This window comes from Patiria miniata, unplaced genomic scaffold (assembly GCF_015706575.1).
Source record: "Patiria miniata isolate m_02_andy unplaced genomic scaffold, ASM1570657v1 HiC_scaffold_8, whole genome shotgun sequence".
NCBI classification, from domain to species: domain Eukaryota; kingdom Metazoa; phylum Echinodermata; class Asteroidea; order Valvatida; family Asterinidae; genus Patiria; species Patiria miniata.
This window is the reverse complement of record NW_024037075.1, coordinates 9,762,577-9,786,783: the sequence shown is the minus strand read 5'-3', so window position 1 is coordinate 9,786,783 and position 24,207 is coordinate 9,762,577. Positions and strand designations below refer to the sequence as shown.

The following is a 24,207-nucleotide window of genomic DNA, read 5'->3' as shown; positions in this document are numbered from 1 at the left end:
TGAAATTCGCCTGGCGCCATCCTTATCTCATTTTAAATCACTTCTTATAACGAATCTTTTAGCTTCTGGTTCTTAATCTTTTTATTTTTCGCTGTTTTAATTTTACTTGTATATACCCCACCCAGTTTGATTTGTATAATTTATTCATGTGTCATTTTAACTATTCAACTTCATAACCTTTTTTTTTATTTTTCTAGATTTTCCGAACTTTTGATTTAGTTTTTTATTAACTACGTATACTATTGTTTTATCCTTTCCATGCTTGTGTTTTATTGTTTCATTATTTTGTTTGGTGTATATTTTTTTATAGTGTATTAAAACTTCTATTTATGTTTTATTTAATTTTAATGATATATTTCCCAGGACCCCATGGAAGACCACAAGTTAATATGAATGGGTTTTTGGTAAAATAAAAGATAATAAAAATAATAATAATAATAACAAGGGGGTAATTTGGGGTTGCTAGGAGCAAAAACTCAATTAACTCCCGTTGGGGGTGCCCTACAGCAAGTTAGCCGCAACTTGACAGGTGGCTTGTTTTCAGGCAAGAAATCGCAGTCAGAGATTTTTTTCTCGCCTTTTTTTGATGAAATATGAGTCATCCATCCTTTCTCGTGCCGCAGAAATGGTTTGGGGGATTTTTTTTATACTTCGCTTCTTTATAGGTTGCAGACCAGTAAATCGGTCCGAAATTGCCTGCGCCGGCCAAATCACGATTTGCATGCCCTCAAAACCTTCAGTATTTAAGCATGCTGTGGGCCATAAACTTGAGGGTTTGTAAAAACATATGGGTGGAAGCCGTGCACAGGACTGTGAGCTTGTAGGTCCGTTCAATTTGGATGAAATTGGGGCCCTTAAAGCGTTCTATTTTGCAATGGAGTGTAGGCATCGTTTTCCAACATGGCGATGGGCTTCAGGACTATTTTCAAGGGTGATCATCTTCGGATGGAAATTTCGCCTAAAAGTCATCAGTTAACCCCCAAAAAATTGAAAATAAAATAAAAGATGATGAAATAAGCTTTAATTTGATGTGTGTCTCGAACACCTTGGAGAGTTGTGAGTATTATTCCCGAAATTCTGAAGTGTGAGCATTTACCATTGGGGTCAATGGAAGTTTATTTACTGGTCTGCAACCCTAGCCTGGGAACCTAGCGCTATTACAGATTTACGCCGCTACACTGTATACATGGGATATTCATGCAGCTCGGGAAAAAAAGTAGCTGCTAATTTATTTATTCGTTATTTCATCAAACCCAGATATTTGGTGTGAAATTCACATTGCCGACATTGAGCCAGATTGAATAACTATGCTAAATGGTGATTTGACAAGCATCCGAGCCACATGCATATCCCTTAGCCTAAACATTATAAGCCAATAAAAAAATACCTTTCTTCACTATTATAAGGTTGGCACCAAAATTACACTTTGGTTATTTTCATTTTAGATCGTCTAGAAAAATATACATTTTGTAAAATGTTTCTTACCGAACTGTTTTTGTTAGCCTCCCGGGCTGTTTTGCCGTTATTTTGATTTGCCACCTGACACCACACCTCAGCTGTAGATCAATAGATTCAACAGACCATTCATCCCCCAATGTATAATTATATCAGGATATTTTCCTTCATATAATACGAGGCATGTGCATAGCTTTCAGACAGCTTTCAAACAAAAAAACATTAGTTCAAGTGTGAAAAAATCCAGAGATGTTGCAGCTCTCTGATCAACCTGAATTAAAACTGTTGTTGCCTCAATTAAAATAACACAATTTCATCAATATTTTCCATGAAACACTATACGCGTGGCGGCTACGGAAGTAGGATCGCACCACTAGAGATATTAGACCTGACCTCATAATGGGTACAGGTGTCGCGGACAAAGTGAACTTGGAATCCGCGCAGACTTTGAATTCCCACTTCGTCCGGCTGGGCAAGGTGGGAAATTCCAATACTGCCTGGCAAAGCAGGAATACATCCAAAACTTACATATTGCAATTGTACGAAGTTTTCAACGTACTCTGATGATTGGCATGCGAACATTTACTGTACTGTGCCAATGCAAACAGCCAATCTGCCCATAGCTATAGATAAGGGGTGTTGAAATTACCCATTGGTAATATTCCTACATCGCGCTACTACTGAACCAAAGTAAAGTGTGAATTTGTAAATTTGATGTACTTTCTGTTGTAAGAGCAGACCCGGATAAAATGTTTCGTAGGCCCTAGGCACCAGTGTTCCGTAGGCCCTAGCTACTCCCCCTATGGCACCGTCACCAAATTAATGTTGATGCTATAAAGTACAAAGCACTGTACAAATCAAGCCAGGACAAACTGGTATATGTCTTAGCGCTAAAAGCCTTTCGGCACTAAGGGCGTCAATAGCTACTCAAAAGTGGGGGTGGTACATACAAACATGTATCTTGATCAGAACTATAATGCGAGTGCCAAGCCTAAACGGCGTGGGGTTCGGAGCCTGCTTCAGGACCCCGAAAAAAAATTGAATTGTGTGCGATCTGAGGCAATTTCTGACCACTTTAACCAATTTTTGTTAAGCAAAAGATCAACATTTAATTATCATTTTCGAGATTTTGTAGTTTGTATTTGGGGACAAAAATAGTCAAACCCCCCCCCCCCCGGTCCCCCACCGATCGACACCCTCGTTGGCACCGTGCTTCAGAACGACCGACTTTACATGTAGAAATCCGAAAGCTTTTAAAAATATTTTCTCTGCGTGTTGATGATTGTGTGAGTAGGCCTACTTGTCTTATGGCACACTGTGGTATTTTCGTAGGCCCCGAATTTTTCGTAAGCCCCCAAAATTGTCGTAGGCCCTAGGCACAGTGCTCTTATTGTGATAGGCCCATTGAGTATATGCATGTACCGTACAAAAACGTTGTATATACCAATGTAAAGGAAAGGTTTGATTACTTTTTGTTCACAACAGAATTTAAAGAGGTGCTCTCCGTTATCTTCAAAATTTTGACTGTTTTTTCTCCTAACAAATATAATTTGCTTTAACGTGGGGGTTCGTCGTAACTCCTCCGGGGATAAAACATTATTTTTTTTGCTTGCTTTGAGATCAAACTGACCCGCCCTATAAGAATGTAAATTACTTATTCCATTACTTAAAGTGAGCCATTTTATTTTGCTTTATGTCTCATTCAAAGGTGAATTGCAATTGGTTAGTTGGCTTTCGGTTAATAGCACAGAGGATACATATTTTACGACCAAAAGAATTTTTTTATGATCGCATAATGCGGGTACCCATATACAATTGTGTCTCCCGCATTCACATCGATTGGGAAATATGGATCTGCGCTTGCGTACGTTTGACGGCATTTCAATTTACATAATAGCATCGACATTACGCATTCCGGTACACCTGTGTGCAAAATCAGCTTGAGTAGGCCTATACTTTGGCAGGCAGAGTCTAACATATCCATTGTCTCATTGCTCCCGTGCTTTCTGCTTCGGCATACAATTTAGCCTTTGTGACCAAAAAAGCGATTTGAGAGTATTTCTATCAAAACTGAAATAGTTTTCTTTACACAATGCATGAGGATTTTGGTTTTTTGTTTCTTTCTTTTTTTACGACACACGATTTTCTGTGAAAAGGAAGCAGTAAAAGCCTAACACTGACCTTTTTTGTACAGCACTACAGCACCATAACAGCTGAACATGGCCGTTAACCGTGTACTTCAAGTCCTGTTTTTTCTTCAATCGGTGGCTTTACTCGGGCTCATCATGCGTAAGTTTTATTACCATTTTTTTTTTATGTTTGGTTGTTTTCAACAAAGAAAGACGGCACGATCACATAAGGCATAATGAAACGTTTTAAGAGCAAATTGTAGAAAAGATGTGTAACATAATATAGAACACATTCTCGAATACTGAGCCAGTTTGGTATTCCAAATAGTCTGTCTTCTGAATAGTCTGACAATTTTGCTGGTACCCCTTTATGTTTTTGCACGCAGACGTTTTTATCCAGAGAGAAAAAAAATCAGCAAATCTTGATTTGCACATACGCAGTTGGAATACCGAACTCGCTAATTCGCGGCAGGCTAGCCTACGCAGAAAGAAGCAGCTTTCGCATTGATAAAAAAAAGAAACAAATCTACGTCCAAGGAGGAAACCGTCAGAATGTAAATATGATTTAATTTACCGAAGGAACGATTTGCAGATTATAAAAAAATGCTGCGACAGTTTTGAGTCTGGTTCCCTTCAAATGGAAATTAAAATGTGATACATTAGTTTACTTCAGTGATAAACGTTCGCACTTCGTATCCACGAAAGTGTTTCTTGACGTGTCATTTCTTGTGTGGTATGAGATGTTTGATTGAGCTTGGCTATATTTTTTTCAGATTGGTCCCGTAATTGCGATTCATGTGTAATTCTGAAGACTGCAATGATAAACCAAGCTACGGGCAATATGTATAGCAAAGCAACCAGCGTCCCGTTTGCAAGTACTGAGCGTGGACAATTATCGAATTGCACACTTAATGACATCCTACAGCGACCCGGTGTGGTAATGTTGACAATAACCAACCTGGGCTTCCTAGACATGACCATGAACATGTTGGCGAGTGTCCGTAGGGTGGGCATCTGTGTCAATACAACTATCATCGCTGAGGATGAGAAAGTATACAAATATCTGCACAAAAAAGCTAAAGGGGACCCAGCAGTGCATGTGGCTATGACCAACTCTGGTCTCATGCAACCTGGCGAAGTGAAGCGCAAAAATGCCCGAACCTATTTTGACCTTCTGAAGAAACGCCAGGGGTATTTTTTGAGTCTGTTGGAACAAGGCTTTGAGGTTCTTTTCACGGATTCTGACACCTTTTGGTTCCGAGATCCATTTCCGTACTTCCAGGGAGACTTCGATATGTCTATGATGGACACGAACTCACCTTATCCGACTCGCACATCAAGAGCACAACACTGCTCCGGTTTTATTTACATGAAGCCAACCGACGTGACACTCCTGTTTGTTAAAGAGTGGATTCGGTCCCTGAAAGGGAAGCATATCATGGATCAGATCGTGATGAACAAACTCTTGCAAGCTGATCAACCGGTGCACGTCAACATCAAGCCACTCGACATTAAACTATTCCCACCAGGGCCTACGTTTTACGAGTTCTTAGCGAAGAACGCCAGCTACTCTGCTGTTGTGATGCACGCCGCCACTATCCATGGACACGATGAAAAAGTGCAAAAATTCAAAAGCTCCAATATGTGGTTGGTCAATGCAAGCAGTGACGAGTTGGTTGCCCGTGAGCAGTCATTGTATGTAGGCCCTTACACCAGTAACTAACATTTTGTGTTTTTCATGGGTTTTTTTTGGTTTTGGTTGGGTTTTTTTTGGTGCAAACCCTAAACTACTGAGAAAAAGTAGAGTTTGAATGGCATCAATCGGGACGGTACCACCAGCTGGTCTTTGCCCTGATATTGGATCAGTTTCATTTGACAATTCCTATATGTTGTCTTTAGGTGCGGGATAGTCCAATGCCTTTACAATAAGCCAGATGAATGTTTCACTCCCGCATGCGCATTCTAGCTTTTTAATTCTTTTAATTCGGAGTGGGATACAGGCAGACTAGTAAGTTTGATAGCAATGTACGTGAATACATAGCATTTGTCTTTGTTAGCCGAGATTATTTGTTGGCTACCGTCGAAGGATAATGAAACACTATGTTCGAGAATGTTGTGAAACATAAATGATGTTAGAGGACAAACGAAAACAATTTTCATTTTAAAATATCACTGAATGTTGACAAGCGGAAGATAACATAAGCTACAAGGTATCACAAGTTGCTCAGAACCCCTACACTTATAGTGACATAGATATTCAGTTGACAATGTGCAAGTGGCCGTGCATTATTCCCTTCCATGAAAATATGAAAAGTTATTCTGCTGTATTAAACTTGTAAACAGCCTCTATAATTTCCAATTTACAATATTGTACAGCGAGTACCAATATTTCAGGCACTGTTCTATGGTGGAGGCAGGAATATACGGGGCCGATGTTCTCGGCGACCCCCCCCCCCCCCCCTTGTCTGTATTAACTCTTCCCAAGATGTTCCTACCAATTTTCAGAACGTTTCTTGATTTTTTTGTATGAATAAACACAATATTGACATTTTTCTTACATTTTCTATCCCCAAAAAAACAAATTAAATTCCTGTGACTCACTACCCCCATCAATTACAAAATACGCCAGAAGCTCTGCGTTGTTTCCATTCAATCATCTGAAAATATAGGATATACATATTCATGATTTCAATTTTTAAGCCATCCAAACGTTTTACGAACTGTGTTTGAATTGTGTACAAAACATTGACCTCATAACTAGAATCATCACTGTTGAAAAGATAAAGCACCACAGCGTGTCCTAATAAACATTGTGCTTGAAGAAGTCGCTGATTTGCTCAAAAGATGGTCTTACTAGCTCAGTAATCAAATTTAAATTTTTTCTAACCCTTTGGTCTTGTTTATAATTGGAGAAAATACCAAGAAAATCCATCGATGCAAACTAGAGATAGCGTTGATTTTGTAAGGCTATATTATTTTACTCCTGCACAACTAGAACCCGGTAAATCAAATTAGGTTTTGCCCTTCACACTGTATACTCAGTGTGTTACCTCCCGAGTGAAAGATGGAAAAAATATTTCCATACTTTTTTTTTCCATCTTTCACTCGGAAGGTAACCACTAGCGAACGTAACCTGCATGGAAGCACATTTACCAGCATTGAGTCTCATGTGATTGTTCTGAACCCACTCGGCAAGGTTGTCAAGATAGCTTTGCATATCTGATGGAGTCTTACGTTTACTGTGCTTAACCATTGTTAGATCATCAACGTATTTCAGGACGGTAGGTGTGACTACCGCATCATTGACAATTTCCAGAAATCCGAGTGGGCCGATGCGCAGCTAGTGCACCACTGAGAGATTTCCAGTCACCTGTTGCACCACCGTAGCGGATACAATGTTCTCTACCGCTCAGGAAGTTAGCTATCCATGTTACGACATAGGGGCGATTGCTTTTTTCCACTGTCGTGGGACGATTCCTTCAGTTGTTAAGTATGTCTGTTAGAGGGCCAGTGATCGAGCTCACAGGCAAACTCACAAATTATCCTGGCGGAGACACCATCTGGCCAGCAGATTTTCCCAATTTAGTATTCTTGAGCACTGCGTAGATTTGATAGTTCTGTACTCTTGGGTCTGGTTGAGGGTCTGGACTGCAGTAGGCTGGCAATGAAATAGTTTCGAGTGGTTTAGGCGACTCGATATGAAGACGAAGTGGTGGTTGATGCAATTCGCAACATTCTTCGAGTTGTGTACATTAACGCCAGGAAGGGGGTTAATGGTGGTGACATTACTCCGAATATGTGTATACCATTCAGCAGGATTAGCGTTCTTGTGTTGCTGAACGCGATTCGTCCAGAACCTATTGTTATTGTAAGAATTTACTATTTTTAGGCGTTGGGCCTGAGCCCAACACCTATTGTTATTCTACGAATTTACTATTTTTTTGGATTCTCCAAGACACATTCTTTTGCAGATCTCTTTGTCAACATGAAAAGTGATATGAACTTCAATTGTCAATACATGAATGAACAACCCAATGAAGATATATTTTCATGTTATGACGTCATCCTGTCGTCATCGTGGTCACGTGACGTAACTTCAAAAAATAATAAATTTAATCTTTCAAATTCAATATGAAATCAACCGTCACAGACCGCAACTTGAATTTTGCGGGAATCGACATGATAGTACATGCTCTTCGTTTTATCTTGTGCACGTCAAATCACGTGATCCTTCATTCCGGTCGAAACCGGAAGTGCCTTATAATTTGAAAGTGGAAAAAGATATGAACTTGCTTTTAACGATGTTAGCGTTTGCCTAGATTGACACCTTTCAAGAAAACTGAAGGGTGACGCCATGAACAGTAGGAGCGCCCTCTAGCGGCAGGTTAAAAAACGCATTTTCACTTGATGTCCGTGGGGAAATTTGCGGTAATTGCTTCAAAATTAATATACATGATGAACTCAATGCAGACAAGACATGTGCGCGAAAAAAATTGATTACGTCATCAGACCGGAAGTTATAAAGAAAATACCCCCAAAACCTAAACAATTGCTCAAAAAATCAACTGAGAGAGATAATATCAATATGTGGCTTTATATAGCACAGTAAATATTGCTCTGGAGGTTTCTGGTAATGACGTCACAATGACGCCATCAAGTGTCATATCACAAGCAAATAAAGATTTCTATATTTAATCTTTGAAAATCAATATAAAATCAACCGTTTCAGATTTGATTTTGTTGTTTTTTATGACAGTCGATACAATATTACAGAGTCTTTATTTTTGGTATTAAGTGCAAGATCACGTGACCCTTCCTTCCGGTCGAACCCGGAAATGCCTTATAACTTGAAATTTGCAAAAGATGTGAACTTGCTTTCAACGATGTGAATTTCTGCCCAGGATGTACTTTACAAAAATATTACAGGTGCCGTCATAAAATGAGACAGCGCCCTCTAATGGCATGTTGACTAAGTTAAACATAGATTTACATATGCATTTTGAGTTGATGTGTGTGGAAAAGTTTGCGGTAGTCAATGACCCAACACCGTGTGGTTGTTCCTACAACCTCTAATTTCGCTTATTTTTGCTTATCATGTTTGCTCACCTTGTCGCAAAACTGCTTCCATCTTGGGGCATGATGTTCAGTGTGGAATATTTGCTGTCTTTCCAGGATGACTTTTTGATGCACGTTGTCATCCATGGCTTATCTTGGGAATGAACTTTGATGGATTTGGTTGGAAATAGGAGTTCAAAGCCCCTTGTAGAGTATTATAAAAGGCTGAGCACTTGTCTGTAGTACATGACTTGGTGTAGACCTCTTCCCAGTCATGGTAGACAATCCATGAACCGAAATCCCGGTTTGCAGAATCATTCATTGGGTGAAATCTTTCATTTTCATCGATTATTTTTCTTCTCTTAATTTATCGTTTAGATAATTTTGACTTGAGGAAAACCCAGAAAACGAGAACATAAGTGTCTTGCAATGATTCAAACGAAAACTTAAATTATGCATGACTTGGCCCAAACCCTAGTTGGAAAAAATACGCAAGTGGGCCCCAAACCCCGTGCCGTAATTTTATGAACATACTATTTGAGGATAATGTATGTTATCAGTCATCCAGTAGTAGTTGATGATTTTTCTTAGTTGAAATCGAATACGAGAACTTACTTTATCTTTTTTTTGCAACTGTGCGACGTTGCGTCCGAAACCATCGGACTTCGTCAGGCAACTGGTGACCCGGTGGACTGGTCACGTGAGAGACGGCTAGGAATCCCTTGAATGGCCCGGTCCCATGCATGTGATAGGTTGAAGCGTAGCCCCCCTCTTTTGTTGAGTGTTGGTTGTTCGACCCTTTCCCAGATGGCCTCCTTGATGCCTCTTTTGTGCCACTGCTCTTCCTTATCAAGGATCACAACATCCTCGTTTCTGAGAGTGTGACCAGAGTCTCGTAGGTGTAAGAAGACAGCAGAGTTTTGTGCCTCGTTTGTGCTAGGCCGCCGATGTTGGTAGGTCCTGGATTTTAGGGATTGTTTGGTTTCCCCAACGTACGACTCCGAGCAGTCTTTATCCCCGCAGATGATCCCATATACTACGTTGGAACGTGTATCTTTGGGCTGTCTGTCCTTCACTTGAACTACTTTCCCCCGTAAGGTGTTGGTCGGTTTGAAGCAAGTGGCAATGCCACGTGACTTGAAAGAGTTCTTGATCCGTTCAGACAGTCCGGCAACTCTGGCCACTCTCAGAAATGAGGATGTTGTGATCCTTGATAAGGAAGAGCAGTGGCACAAAAGAGGCATCAAGGAAGCCATCTGGGAAAGGGTCGAACAACCAACACTCAGCAAAAGAGGGGGGCTACGCTTCAACCTATCACATGCATGGGACCGGGCCATTCAAGGGATTCCTAGCGGTCTCTCACGTGACCAGTCCACCGGGTCACCAGTTGCCTGACGAAGTCCAATGGTTTCGGACGCAACGTCGCACAGTTGCCAAAAAAAATAATAAAGTAAGTTCCAGTATTCGATTCAACTAAGAAAAATCATACTATGTGAGGGACTATACATTTTCCGCCCCCCCCCCCAAAAAAAAAAAACCAAATGGTGTTAATCTGATTCTTTTAATTTATCGATTTCACATTCATTCATTAAATGAATAGCAAACGTCCTTCAATTTTACCTTTAAGAAGCATGTTAAAAGGTACTCCACTTTTGCGCTGTTCAAAAAGGAAAACTATTCTGTATAATTTCAATATTTAATTGAATATCTTAGTGTCAATTATTTGCTTAAGATATTTTAGAATTTATCTCACAGAAAAGTCATCTTTCAATTTTTTGTTGAGTTTATTTTAATGATTAACAGAAGTGATATAATTAGAAACCAACTCCCTCAGTCTATCTAGTTGGGACTGGAGAGGATTCTGATATGTTAGTTAATTTACAAATGTGGTTATGTTGTATTTATCATGATCCCTGTGTAGTATTTATCATACCCTATATAATGTCCACGGCCTACGGGATTTTTTCAAAAACAAATCGTCAAAGCTTTTGGCAATAAGTCTCGCTCGGCTTTACTGTTACTTTTGTGTAACAGCTGATAATGTAGTAACAAACGGATAACGTGTCAATAACTGATAATGTAACACAAATACTTACCGATATTGTAGTAAATATGTTACTAGACTACCAGTCAATTGTTTGTTACATTTTCTATTAGGCCCGATAATATAGCAACGATTGACTGTTGCATTATTAATGAAACAGTATCGGTCAATTTTTGTGAAACTATCGTTTGGTGATTCGTTTTAACTACATCAAAAGTTGTAACACATTCGTTCTACTTGCTTGTTAGTTAATAACACCCATTCAAAAGTGCAATTAAATTATCTATATATACATGGAAATATTCTTTACAGTGTAATCTATAGACTACTGTGTTTCAATAATAATGACAGATATTTCGCATTTATATTAGGTATCTATGACAATTAGAGCAAACAACAGCATTGGTGAACGTCTTGGCATCTCGTCAGCGACAAAAAAAATAGTAGACTTGTACAGCACAAGCTGAAATCTAATCGCATTTTAGCGTGAACGTGCTGTCTGCTTGCTCGTAACAAATTCATTTTTCCCCTCATTAATCATCTTGTCTTGAGAAGAGAAAATCTAGCCTTTCTCTATTTGGGGGCAGCTGCAGTGGCGTAGCCACGGGGGGGGGGGGGGGGGGGGGCGTGGGGGGCGACAGCCCCCCCATGAAACCTTGTCGCCCCCAAGTCGCCCCCCCCCCCCACTGAGATTTTGAGTTTCTTAAAAAATTATCATTGATCTACATGACGCCCCCCCATGAAATGTTCCAGCCCCCCCCCCCCCTGAAAAATTCCTGGCTACGCCACTGGGCAGCTGTAACCCTCTGCCAATGGTTTTCATTAAGGGGTTGATGTTGAGCACAAACAGACCGCTCTACAACAAAACTGTTTCCCGATCCCGACATTATCGATTCTCAAAGTGAGGCGGGAACCAGTCTACCTAGAACTGAACTATTGTCAGGCCATTCATAATTTGTATACATGTAGTAATAATAGTGCGGGAAATAGATCTTTTTGAGACATTCCCACAGATTTGTGCACAAATTTGTTCCATCTTTAATGTCACCTAGCCCCAATTCTACCTTATCATACCCCAACGAATTTTGGCCTATTTATGGTTTTTACCTCTGGAACTGTGACATTAGGGAGACATTTAAATGTCTCTCTAATATCCGATTTCTTTCTAAGTTATAATTATTTAACAGCTGTGATAATAATAGTGATAATGCTCTTTACTTGATAAAGCGCCATATTACCTTTAGCGTGATAATCAATGGGCCATCATTAAAAGCATGGGATATACAAGGATTAAAATACATTAAAACGGAATTTTTATCAGGAAAAAATCTTACATTTCATTACAACCAGACAAAATTTAAATTACAATTATAAATTTAAACCTATAATAATAAAAGGGTACATTAAAATTACCAGACTGACTAAGCTGTATACATCCGAGATCAACATTAGTAAACATGGGTGGTTTTCGTTTCGTACGTCGTCTCATTCAAAAGTTGATAAATATTTTACAGTTAGAGAAATAAAAATTTTAAAATGGAAATCTATTTTCTCGGGATGGAACAAATGCTTCAAAATAGCACGGAAAAGTACATCTTAGAGCACGTACAAGTCTGGCAGCTTCACACCCACCATATATGTGACCTCTTGGTACCAAACACTGACCAATTTCGACGAGGACTCCCTGAAAAGTCTGTACCAAACAGCATCGTGCGTGATCGACTGATCAGAATTTAACGTTGAATTTGATCTTTTCCTAACAAAAGAATAACGCAATTTCACAAAGCGACATTTTAGGTCAAAATGCACTCTCTATTTCCTCAATATGTCTCGATCCAGAAAACTCCAAAAGCACACTTCAGTCGTTAGGCAGGCGACTCAATTTTTCCTTGAAGCCAAAAGGTCGTATGGGTGCCCTTTCCCTAAGAAAATTAGAAGTTTAAAACATATTTAACCAAAGCAATAAGATATATTAGAGTGTGGTGTAAGCTGTTATAAATCCTTATACGCATAATTCATTATTCCCAATGCAGGACGACGGAATGTCAATTTTTTCCTGGCATATTTTACTTTATTACGAAATAGTTTTCAACCAATTAATGATCACAATTAAAAATATGTGATATTTTCCTGATGGTCATTTTTTTCCATGTAGCAATAAATCATTACCTTGATTTCAATATCACCTCGTAACTTGATGAAGAAACAGTCAAAGCTGTCCAAGACAGCCCGCGTCTCCGAGCTGATATGTATCTTCATTGCTAATAGAAATTATAAAAATCGAAAAACTTACTTACTCGAAAATACAAGTCATAATACACGTAATGATGCACAATTTGCTGGGTTATTTTATTGATTACGTAGTGGGTTGTATTTATACAGTGGAAAAGACTCCAGAAAAATATTCTGTGGAAATTGAGAGAATGGATTTGCTGGGTTGATATGTTAATTGGACTGATTAATTGAATTGATAAAGGATCTGCTTTGTTAAATCTAAAATTAATAAGACATGTGGTAATTAACCCTAATCAGGCCGGGTTATTTTGACCATCTCTCAGCCGGGAGCCGCCCCCCCCCCCCAGATCTCGGCCATCGAGTGACGAATTATAACCCAATTAATTATTTATATGTACGAATGGTAAATGTGCTCTGTGTACATGACGTATATGGGAAAATTCAGTTTTCACGCCGCGTAGCGCCGGAAAACTTTACGCTACGCGGCAACCCGTTGCCCGATTTGTATGTTTTTGGTATCAAAAGAAAGTCATAGCAGCTTAGTCGCGAAAAAAAAAGAAGGGCGGATTCCGCCCCTACCAAAATTAATCCTTTTGTGTTTCGCCTCCCAACCATAAATGTTCGTTTCTTGTACCACCGTCACTTTGCCGGTGAAAAACGTATTAAGTTCACAACGTCATACAGGCCGCATTAATTTCAATCCAGACAGTAAGCAGTTTGCAGCAGGCCTTTTCATTTTCAGATATATATTATCAAGTCTTGGTCTCTAAAGGTGTAGGTCTTGGTTTGGGTCTTGGTCTCGGAGTTCGACGTCTTGACTACATCACTGTCCGTTATTCAGTCATTACTTTGCGATTGGAATGAATGAGACAAGCTATGTGTAAATTTCTATCCGGATCCTCAATGTGCAAGCCAGTAATTCATTAGTTTTATCCGAAAATTCATTGGGCCAAAAAAAGTGGGGACTTGAACCTGGGACCTCCAGATTAGAAATTATTTTTTACCTTAACTATTGTTCACAATTTTTGTTTTCACAGCTATGTGGCGTTTAGTTTATACATGACCAAATATTGTGCAAGTTCCTTTACGAATACTATAGGGAAAAGCTGGAGAGCATTTCGATACCTTCTCCAGTTGATTCCATCCGTGAAGCAGTGTTCACCGTGTCTCCAAACAGGCAATAGCGCGGCATCTTTAGTCCAACCACACCGGCTACACATGGACCTACAGTACGATGAACGAGAAACAAAGAAAGACAATTTAATTCACGAAAAACGAATTAGATAAGAATTAGGGTTCTGATCTTCCTGGAGACATTGCAAGTATTCCCATGATGCTTAAAGCGCGTAGCTTTTACCTAAGATTATGTAGCAATATTATTCAAAAACTTTTTAGATAATCTAATTTCATCAGGATCCGAAAGATGAAATAATAATGACTATTAAAATGATGGGAGAATTCCTGTTTTCTACCCGTCTCTTTCTCCCACTGTTTCCGACGCATTGTCTTTTGCAAGTGCAGGTTACAGAATGACTTCACATCTTACCAGTGTGTATGCCAACCCGTAGCTGCAATTTCCTGTCCCGCTTGTGTCTTATCGTGAACGAGTCTACTTCTTGGATCAAAGCCAGGGCCATATTGGCGATTTCACGCGCATGCGCATTGCCATTACGGACAGGGACTCCTGAAACAACCATGTAAGCGTCTCCAATAGTTTCTATCTAAAACAAACCAATAAAATCAAACAGAAAAAAACACGTTAAGCATAAGTTTGAAAAAAAAAAACAATTGGTGTACCAGGCCATTGCAGACTAACAGGTCTAACGGGCAAGGGATGTTCCCTTTAAAACTCATCTACTTATTTCCATCTGTCGGCTTAGGTCACACAAAAAAGTCTCCGGTTTCTGGTATGCGCGCGCGTCGCCATAGCCATGCACGTCGGCAAAATGAAAAAGTTTTGTTGTTTTTTCAATAAAAGATGATGTCTCAAAACCGCCAACCTCACTGGTTTGACTGGAATCCTACTGCTGCATAATTTTAACGTGTTTTTAGATGGGGTTATGATCGAGAATAAGCTTTATGTGGCCTCTCTGGACTCCCATATATTTGTACTAAATATAGTCGGGCACCATTTGCAGTCATCAGCCGACATTTGAAGCAAAAAAAAACGGTTAAAAAAAAGCCGCGTCGCCGCACCACTTTTTGGGCAAGCTCCATACCAGAAACCGGAGACTTTTTTTGGCCTGAGGTGGTCTACACTAGCACCATCTTTTTGCATCATGAGTACCCAAAATATATTTTACACAATTTGGTACAATATATTACAGAGCCCAAGTGATTTGCTGTGTTCTATCTAGCACGTTTACGCTCTCAAACTATTAATGAAGTTAAACTACAAAATAATGAGTACAGTATATCGATCACAGTTACTTATAATCATCGGGTTTTACCTTATAAACGTCAAAATGTCCAATGATTCTATCGAAGCATGTGTACAAGTCGTTAAGCAGTGTAACCACCTGCGGAAACAAATCAAGAAAGGGAAAACGTTTTCGCATTTCCCCTTTTGATAAATTTAATGTTTACAACATTTCGATAACCGGACTCTCCTGACAAATAAGGCTATTTGCTTACAGTAAGAAAAAATACGATTCTATTCAACCTCATAAATAGGCCTATGGCCTTTACGGTCAGCGAATTGTTTTCTTCCATAACGGTTCCCATAGGAACGAAGAGACCACCCTCAACTAGGTTTATAACGGAAACTTGGTGTTTAAATCGCCGACACAAGGCAGGAGATACTGATTGGTTAGAAGAAGACGTGACTTCAAACCTGTTGATCTCTTTTAAACAGTTCGCATCAGACTGAGTCATTTTGTTGCTTCCTCTCATTCTATCTCTTAAATATCATCAGTGAGGAAGGAACATGACTTACAACACGTAAGCCTCAGGCTGGGTTAATGCCCATACCCACCTGCATGGGCGTGCTCTGGGCCGACAGCTCGGTAAAGCCTTTTATGTCACTGAAGAAGATAGTTACGCTGTCGTAGGATTCAGGGTCCACAGCTTTTCCCTCTTTCAGACGATCAGCAACAATCCTAGATAAAGAAGACAGCTTATTGCACTCCGTTTAACATGCTATAAGGACAAAGGCGTCGTTATAATTCAAACATGTCCTTCCATTTGTTATCCACTTCGAAGCGTCAATCAATTAAACCAATATAGGTACCCAAAAAGCCCAAATTTTCATGTCGAGATTTACAACAAATAATACACAAGTCAATGGGGCAATAATGCTGAACCTAAATGTGCTGTTTCAGTATGAACAGGAAAATGGAGTAACCTACGCATATAGGCTAAGTTTAAATAGAATGAGGAAGACTACTTCAGACACTTTGAATTTTATGGGAACGTTTATCTCCATTTGCGCACGTGCAGTTTGAATTCGAAATTTACTAAATTTTCAGATTATTAAAACAAGTGCGCCATTAACAGTTACTCGTCGTGTTTCAGTTGAAAAAAGAAGAATTGCCATTGAAAACCATTCCTCATTGAGAAAAAACTGCCAAAATGTAAACGATTACCCGAATGTTGATTACTGCACTGTAAAACGGAGATTGACCCATTATTACTGCGTCACAATAAACAGTCGTCTGTCTATATCGTGCACAAAATATGGTGAACCTAACCAAACAATACCAGTACCAAACAAACGAAACCAACAGCAGAATTTTTCTGTGAGGTCTGCCAAAAATATACATGTAAATAAACAAGACATAATGTGCGCTTTCGTTATCGGAGCTTGGCGGCTATAGTCCAGACGACTCCCATAGGAAAGCCACATGTAACGAGCGTAAGGTCATATATGTTTCGGTGCTACTGAAAGCAAGATTTGATTTGATTTACCGAGGGAGCAACTCATACAGCAGCGTCTCAGCTCGTTTCTTTTCCTCTAGGAAGGCTGCTGTTCGCTCGCTAACTAACTCCTCTAAGTTATTAGCGTACTGCTCCATACGATGCAAGAGGTTATCAAGGATGCATGTGCCCGTGCTGCTCTCTCTAAACAACAAATCAAAATTAGCAAAGCATGTTCGTAACTGAAAAATTCGGCGGTAATTGTTTTAACACTGCTGGTGGTGAAAGGCAGAAGACAAAGGCAAAGTACATTACAAAGTTAGTCAATGTCCGGTAACAGGCGGTTGTATAGCGATATGTACGTCGCACAATGGGGTGCATACCAATGTTCCCCAATACCGATGTTCCCCAATACCGAATGTTCCCCGAAATCCCAACCATATACCCTAACCCTAACCCTAATCCTAGCCCAAACCCTAGCCCTAACCCTATCCCTAACCCTAACCCTAAGGATTTCGGGGAACGTCGGTAGTGGGGAACATCAGGTAGACCCCCGCGCATTGAATACAGAAAAGGCAAGTTCCATCAAGCCATTTTATTCAGAACGAATAAAATGTTGCAGTTGATCCTAGTAATTTGGCATTTGTTGCTCGTGCATAAATAGTATGACATTCAGGTCTCAATAGCATAATTCACATTTCAAAAATAATCTGTCATTAAATGAATTTGAATTCATTTGATTATTGCTGTCACACGTAAATTACATATTAGAGGCAAGAGTCAGTTTAGACGTAAAATATTATTACAACTTTCTTTAGGGTACCCTGTACCATCAAACAATACGGATTTTTGGAGTCCCTCCTGCAATAAGCTTGTGATGCTTTTCAAAGAAATGATATAATAACTCTCCTGAAAGAGAACGGATTGTTTAAGCCTAATGAATAGTAGATGCTAAATTTGATTTTTACCCAATGATAACTGCGGGTAAATAAAGTAACAAGAGAGTCCCCCCCCCCCCAAAAAAAAAGGGATAATAATTCTGAACAAACCATTTACATGACCATTGGTATTGTTTTATTGGGGTAAGCTTTTCCTATTGAAACAGTTTGGGTAAAACAGTGTGTGAACACAACCAGACATAAGATAATTAAGTAGCTTCAGGGGTATTCAAGAAAACATGAACAAAACAGGATTTTCATCAATTGTTGTTCTTGGGCTGCAGCACGAGTTGTATTTCGAACGTCAAGAAAATGGTACATGTATTTTCCAACATCATTGGCGAGCACAAGTCGGTGCCCCAGCCCCACTGACTCATTGCTGTCAGTAATCACTTTCAGGAACTTAATTGGACAGAATATCACACTAAATCATGCTATGGAATGACCTTGAAAGCCAGCGGATTTGACTCCTTGTGTTTGTTTGGGGTATTTTTTAGGGGGGGGGGCGGGGAGGACTTATAAGAACAAGGTTTTTAGATTTCCACTTCCCAAACTCAGGCTTTGCATCTCCGTATTTAGCACGAGGACAATTTCCGTGATCAATGTGCAACGGTGAGATGCGCCATGAAAGATATGCGCCACCATAGAGGACTTTGCGTTGAAAGGCAGGTGCACCTGCCCCCCTGTGCACCTGCCCATGTCCACCTAGGTGGACATGTGGAAGGTGATACAGGCAATGAGTTGCATCCTGAATGATTAAGATTATCAATTGATAGTTATTCCCTTTTGTTCATGTTTTCACTACGTTAAACATACCACGAACCCACCTGTCTAGTGTGCTCTAAATATTTTGCCCAGAACTGTCCCAAGTGGGTTTTAAGGTACCATTTTCAAAACAATGGAACTCACTGAAGCATGACCAGAGGAATGCATCCAAGATGTCAATGGAAAGATTACTGCCCCTATACTTTACAATAAAACCATTATAATCGACAGAGCCTAAGTTCATTGTTCATATTATCCATTTGTTTATGGGTTGCCTTTTTCAAGACACCCTTTCTATATGTGTAAAGAAACATGCGTATTGACATGGAATAAATCGTCACCAACCTGTTAATTTTAGTTATGATGGTATTCAGTGAGTTGGCTGTGGGTCTCTGCGTTGGATCCTCTGCCCAACATGCCTGAAATAGATCACTTATTCTGGTGTCGTCATTTTCGGTGCGCCATTGAGGACGGAACGGAGACCCGTTTGCTGGCGGGTATTTGATTTTCTCCACTATTTCTGTCAGAGGATGAAAACGAAACTAAAAGTTTTTTATGAGATACGGCCAATTTATACAACAACGAAAGGAGCAGTTTAAACCTTGGGGTCTCCCATAGGATTTTGTTAAGATATAATAGACTTATATCTCTTGATTTACCATGTAGGCATGATCTTCTGTTTTACGCATAAATTGAAAATTTCACGACAGCATTTTTGACAAAGATTAATTAGGTTAATCACGCCAGAGTAACAACAGGTCCACTAACCGTACTCCTAACCAAAATAGCATATACCTTCCAAGACGATCATTGTAGACAATCTACTAAAAAAAAACAACGTTATTAGGTCTATCCACATGCACTTTGTGAAATGATTCACTATGTGTTGTCTACATGTACAAACTAATAAGGGTGTGGTGCACACATTTCTTATACGTGTATAATTTGTGGTGTCGCATAACCAGCGAACAAAATGAGACGGTACAAGATATATATTTTACCAGAGGCATTTTCACAGGGCGAAGTTGCGTTATTATAATCGTTACGTTTGACTGGAATGTAAACTCTGTCATGCCTACCAGTGACATCCATGTCCTTCGACTCAGTGTCGTATGGTCCCTCTCTCGTGAGCACATCTCTCATGATGATCCCAACACTGTAAATATCGCCCTCTTTTGTTGGACCTCGTGAAGGATCTCGAAGTAGCTCTGGTGCTACCCAGAATGACTCTGCATGGTGAAAAGGGAGAATAGTGTATGGTTCTCACGTTGAATAAGTGACAGCACGTTTATTCTATGTTTCAAATTGTGATCGAGCAAAGCCTTAATGTGCGTTTTTCTTAGTAAGCAAAACGAACAATTTCAAAAGTTTGAAGAGTCGTTATGTATGAGGAGGTGCAATTGATCTCGAACACAAATGATGACAAATGACATGCGTTCGCAATATGGTGGGAAATCCATTTCAAATACAAAGCCTAGGAAATCATGTATAGCACATTTAAACACTTCTTTGTCAACATTTCTGGACCTTAACAATACCGTTGAATGTGTGTTAGCCACTCTCATCAGATGATATACCCGTATTACAAAATCGGTTGACTTAATGTGTAATTATTTTTGCCCTTTAAGGTAACAAATATATCAACCTAAATTGTAGGGCTTTTTGACCACTAATGTAATAATCGAAAATCGACCTGTATCACCATGAAATGTAATAATGTATATCCACGTAAAAGAAATGCATTTGTGGTATAAGTGCAAGGGTTGGGGTGGTTTGGGCATTTATTGTTAGGAAACTTAAGATGCCCGCCGACGATTTGTTGGACATGTGGAATTATGGCATACCGCTAGCTCAAAGGGGTCCGAGTGGGTCTGGTCCACAATTTGTTAAGATATAGGTCTAGTTTATTTTATATTCTGATTTGACCGTTCTTTCCAACTGTTGTCATGGGGCATTCCGGTCAAATATCCCATGGAATGAATGGGCTTAGGTAGACTACAGTCAGTCTGCATTCAAACTGTTCTTTACTTGTTGACTCACTCGTCATCGCAGCATGGCAGCTGTTCTGTGATTTAACTACGCGCTCTCTGAAGGTATGCAATCCAAAATCAACCAGTTTGAGCACAAAACGGCCGTCGACAAGGCAGTTGGATGAGTTAAGCCTACCGTGTACTGCGAAGTCACTTCGGTGGAGGTATTGCACACCCTGTAAACATCAAATATCAACCACTTTAAAATTCATAATAATTTGAGGGCCATTTCCTCAGAGTAGAATAATAAATTACAGATAGATCTACATATTAAGTTATATAATATTATTACTTCTGGAGAGCATGCGCTTCGCTTTAACATTACTGTAACTATTTCAAATGTATTTTAAATGCACTAAAAAGTATTTAGACAAAAATATACTTATGTGCACGGACACTGTGGGATCAAAGTATATTCGAAATGTTGCAAACCATTTATAAAAGCAATCATATAAATAAAAGGCACAAGTTAATCGATCTCTTGTAAACAATATAGCAAATGTGGACCATTTTATTCAACAGATAAACAAAGAGAAAAGCAGTGGGAAAAAATTTCTATTATGTTTATTTTGATCGAATCGGCCTACCCATGTAAAACGAATGCACTTCTGTTTGACCTTGAGCCGAATATGCTAAATATAGTCAACTCGGGTGTAAATCCAGATTAACCTAACTATTTTAATAATGCGTTATCGTATGACTGACAAGTGCCAGTGTTAGAAATATGATCGTTGTGATGCGAGTTTAATTAATAAATTGGATCTATTTCGGTGTCTATGAATTTTAATGAGGGTTATTTTCCCATTGATTTAAAACGGTATGACGAACAAAATCAAAAAGCTTGGCAGGATTATGGAATATCCAACAAAGTATGTCTTTAATGATTTTTTGTAAAATCAAATAATTAAGTTCCAACCTTTTGATATAGTGCCTATAAAAAGAGTACAGTGTTTTACCTTAATGATGTCGCTTATGAGGGAATATTTGAATAGCCAGTCGAGTTTGATGGACTCATTCTGGAGAATGTCCTGCAATTAAACAATCATTTACGGTGTGTCAGCGAGAACCTGGAGTAAATGGTGGCAATTAATATCCGTCTTTTACGAAACGCTATTTCCACAGCCACTCAACGGGAGAACAGCGAAGTAGACCTAACTAACAGACATTGTGAATGCACTCTATTATGCAAATATGAGTGTCACTCAGAATAAAAAGATCGGAGTTAATCATTAGTCAAAGCAAACTTTCCCTAAAATGTGTACTTTAGCACGAGAAGCATCTTAGATCATAAGTCTTGGTTTGTTCCAAAATGACAACACAATGTGATTGATTTATAAAAAAAAAAATCTGCGAAAAGATTTAGTATTCATAAATATCATAATGTTAAATCAACTCACCATGAGGCTTCCCTTTGAACAATATTCATTGATGATAGCAACATTGGGAACATCCAAACACATCCCAATAAAGCGCGCCAAATTAGGATGCTCTAAATCGCGCATCTATTGAATGAAGAATAACATGGGGAGGACGATTATACAAAGACATATTAAAAGGAATGTTAATAAACAAAGAACGTAAAAAGATTTTGGATTTGTTCTGAAGACCTTTACTAGGCTCGTGATTCAGTTTGTTTACCACCTCGCAAAGAGTTAACTTGTTTAAGTATTATAAGACTCCTGACCAAATAGGCCTACGGGAAATTGACTAGGTTGATGTTTAACTAATGATGGGTTGAATACATTATCGGCTGAACTAGCTGTCCACACTCCCAATTTCGAAATGTCCTCGTTGCAGAGTTGTAACGAGTCACTGATTTTTGTGACTCGAGTCGAGTCGAGTCATTTTAAAGAAGTGACTCGAGTCGAGTCGAGTCATTAGGTCAACAAGGTCGAGTCGAGTCGAGTCGAGTCACAGAGTGTGGTCGAGTCGAGTCGAGTCGAGTCAAGTATTTAGCTCGAGTCAATTCGAGTCACAAATATTTGAACACTAAATTACAATAAAAAGCAACAAACACAAGAGAGAAAGAATACAAGGCACCAGTCTATTACGGAAATCCAAAGACATAAAGTATGCTGTATGGTACCCAACCAACAGTTTCCATTGCTAGCTCACGTCACAGATAAGAAGATGTGAAACTTCGGTCTTATAACTGGTTTGGCTTCGGGTCTAGATTTTGTTGTTCGCTGATCGCTGACAACGTTAAAACCTAATTGCATTATACAAAACTGTTTCTGATTATTTAAAGGTGGGCCCGTCCGTATCCATTTTTTTGTGTGAAATCGGGACATGAATTTAGCCAGCGTTCCACCAAGAACTTCAAAATCGCCCGAAACCAATGATGAAACCACGGATTGAGAAATGCGTTTTAAGTCTGGTTCCGGGTTTAGCATTACATGCTATAGAACCACAAGGTGGGAGTCCGCGACACGGTGTATGTTTGTTGTTTCATTATGGAGGAAGGAAACAGACTGCCGCTGTATATAAACGTACATTAGTCGCGAACATTAACGTGACGTGAACAAAAACTGGCAACGCGAACGGCGCAGCGTAAGTCATTGCAAATATTTTTCGCAAGTAAGTTTTGCTTTTATTTTGGGACTCGAGTCTTATTAGCCTTCCTCGAGTCGAGTCGAGTCATTCTGATGAGGGACTCGAGTCGAGTCGAGTCATTTGCTCGCAGTGACTCGAGTCGAGTCGAGTCATTTACCCGTCGGGACTCGAGTCGAGTCGAGTCGCCAAAAAATGTGACTCGAGTCGGACTCGAGTCGAGTCATTGACTCGAGTCATTACAACTCTGCCTCGTTGCATGAGGCAGGACGCAGGAGCTAGAAACGTGATTACTCGAAAGCAACGATGCCACTGCAACAACACCAGCAATGTAGCGAACAATATCATTTCAAAGCTTAGAATGATCCCTAATTGCCATTTCTACGTTGTTCTTGCATGGCAAGTTTACTGTGTCTCTCGTGACTCTGGACATGAAAAAAGACACGACGCTATTGAGACAAAGCCGGCATAGAGATAGAAATCGTTTGCTTGCGCAATGCGAGTATCGCAAGAGATGACCCATCCGTTATGATGAAGATGATCATGGTGACGTCGTAGCATCTTTGAACACTTTTTTTTTTAATTTTCTGCCAGTTTAACTGCAGTTTTTTTTGGCCAACACCACACTAAGGCAACAATACACAAGAACAACAAGACTGCAACAGCACGGTAACGTGGAAATTACGTAAACAGGAAGCACAGAGCCCGAAAACTTTATCTCATTAAAGTTGAAAGAGTTCAAAGTGAGAGAGGACTATGTCAAAACATAATTAAACAGTTACCTACCTGTTTCAGTTCGATGAGAAGATTTTTGTTTAAATCGACATGATTGATAGCCAGCATTTTAACGGCCACAGTTCGTCCCTAAAATTTACGGATAAAAAAATAAAACGACACAGTGAACAATTAAGTCACCGAATTTCAAGAATTTGGTAATTTATCTGTTTGCATGACTGTACAGTCTCCATGATGGATTTTAACATGTCATATGTATCTTTGCATTCGAACTGAACGTACAATATGAAATACCACGGTGATGATTTTTTTGTGAAGAAATGATTTACCTGATAATACGATGTCTTAGTGAATATCTGCTTCCCCTCCTCAGTTTTCATGGAGGAACTTCCCTGACAAACAAAACAAACCACATC

General features: G+C 39.4%; 2 protein-coding genes across 2 annotated transcripts in view; one reads left to right on the top strand and one right to left on the bottom strand.

Moving 5' to 3' along the window:
• The first annotated feature begins 3,369 nt into the window (after window positions 1-3,369).
• Window positions 3,370-5,548, top strand: LOC119719127 (UDP-D-xylose:L-fucose alpha-1,3-D-xylosyltransferase 3-like). Its single transcript, XM_038188451.1, has 2 exons — window positions 3,370-3,744; window positions 4,358-5,548. Exons 1-2 carry the CDS (start codon window positions 3,675-3,677, stop codon window positions 5,305-5,307), a joined length of 1,020 nt encoding a protein of 339 aa, XP_038044379.1. The 5' UTR covers window positions 3,370-3,674; the 3' UTR covers window positions 5,308-5,548.
• Window positions 5,549-11,653: 6,105 nt separating this feature from the next.
• The window catches only part of LOC119719712 (atrial natriuretic peptide receptor 1-like), a 38,484-nt gene continuing 25,930 nt past the window's right edge, over window positions 11,654-24,207 (bottom strand). The window contains exons 10-23 of the mRNA XM_038189210.1: window positions 24,121-24,183; window positions 23,843-23,920; window positions 21,904-22,008; window positions 21,463-21,534; window positions 20,517-20,682; window positions 19,556-19,705; window positions 18,822-18,996; window positions 16,825-16,977; window positions 15,893-16,016; window positions 15,369-15,437; window positions 14,465-14,639; window positions 14,044-14,142; window positions 12,853-12,944; window positions 11,654-12,605 (exon numbers count right to left, since the gene is read on the bottom strand). Coding sequence (XP_038045138.1) covers window positions 12,549-12,605; window positions 12,853-12,944; window positions 14,044-14,142; window positions 14,465-14,639; window positions 15,369-15,437; window positions 15,893-16,016; window positions 16,825-16,977; window positions 18,822-18,996; window positions 19,556-19,705; window positions 20,517-20,682; window positions 21,463-21,534; window positions 21,904-22,008; window positions 23,843-23,920; window positions 24,121-24,183 — 1,578 coding nt within the window. The 3' untranslated portion in view covers window positions 11,654-12,548. The remainder of the gene's footprint in view (window positions 12,606-12,852; window positions 12,945-14,043; window positions 14,143-14,464; window positions 14,640-15,368; window positions 15,438-15,892; window positions 16,017-16,824; window positions 16,978-18,821; window positions 18,997-19,555; window positions 19,706-20,516; window positions 20,683-21,462; window positions 21,535-21,903; window positions 22,009-23,842; window positions 23,921-24,120; window positions 24,184-24,207) is intronic.

What these genes read in the sequence shown, in the direction of transcription:
- LOC119719127 (XM_038188451.1), top strand. Translation starts at nt 3,675, where the DNA reads ATGGCCGTTAACCGTGTACTTCAAGTCCTGTTTTTTCTTCAATCGGTG. An exon ending in TTTACTCGGGCTCATCATGC is followed by an intron (nt 3,745 to 4,357) that starts GTAAGTTTTATT and finishes TATTTTTTTCAG; the next exon opens with ATTGGTCCCGTAATTGCGAT.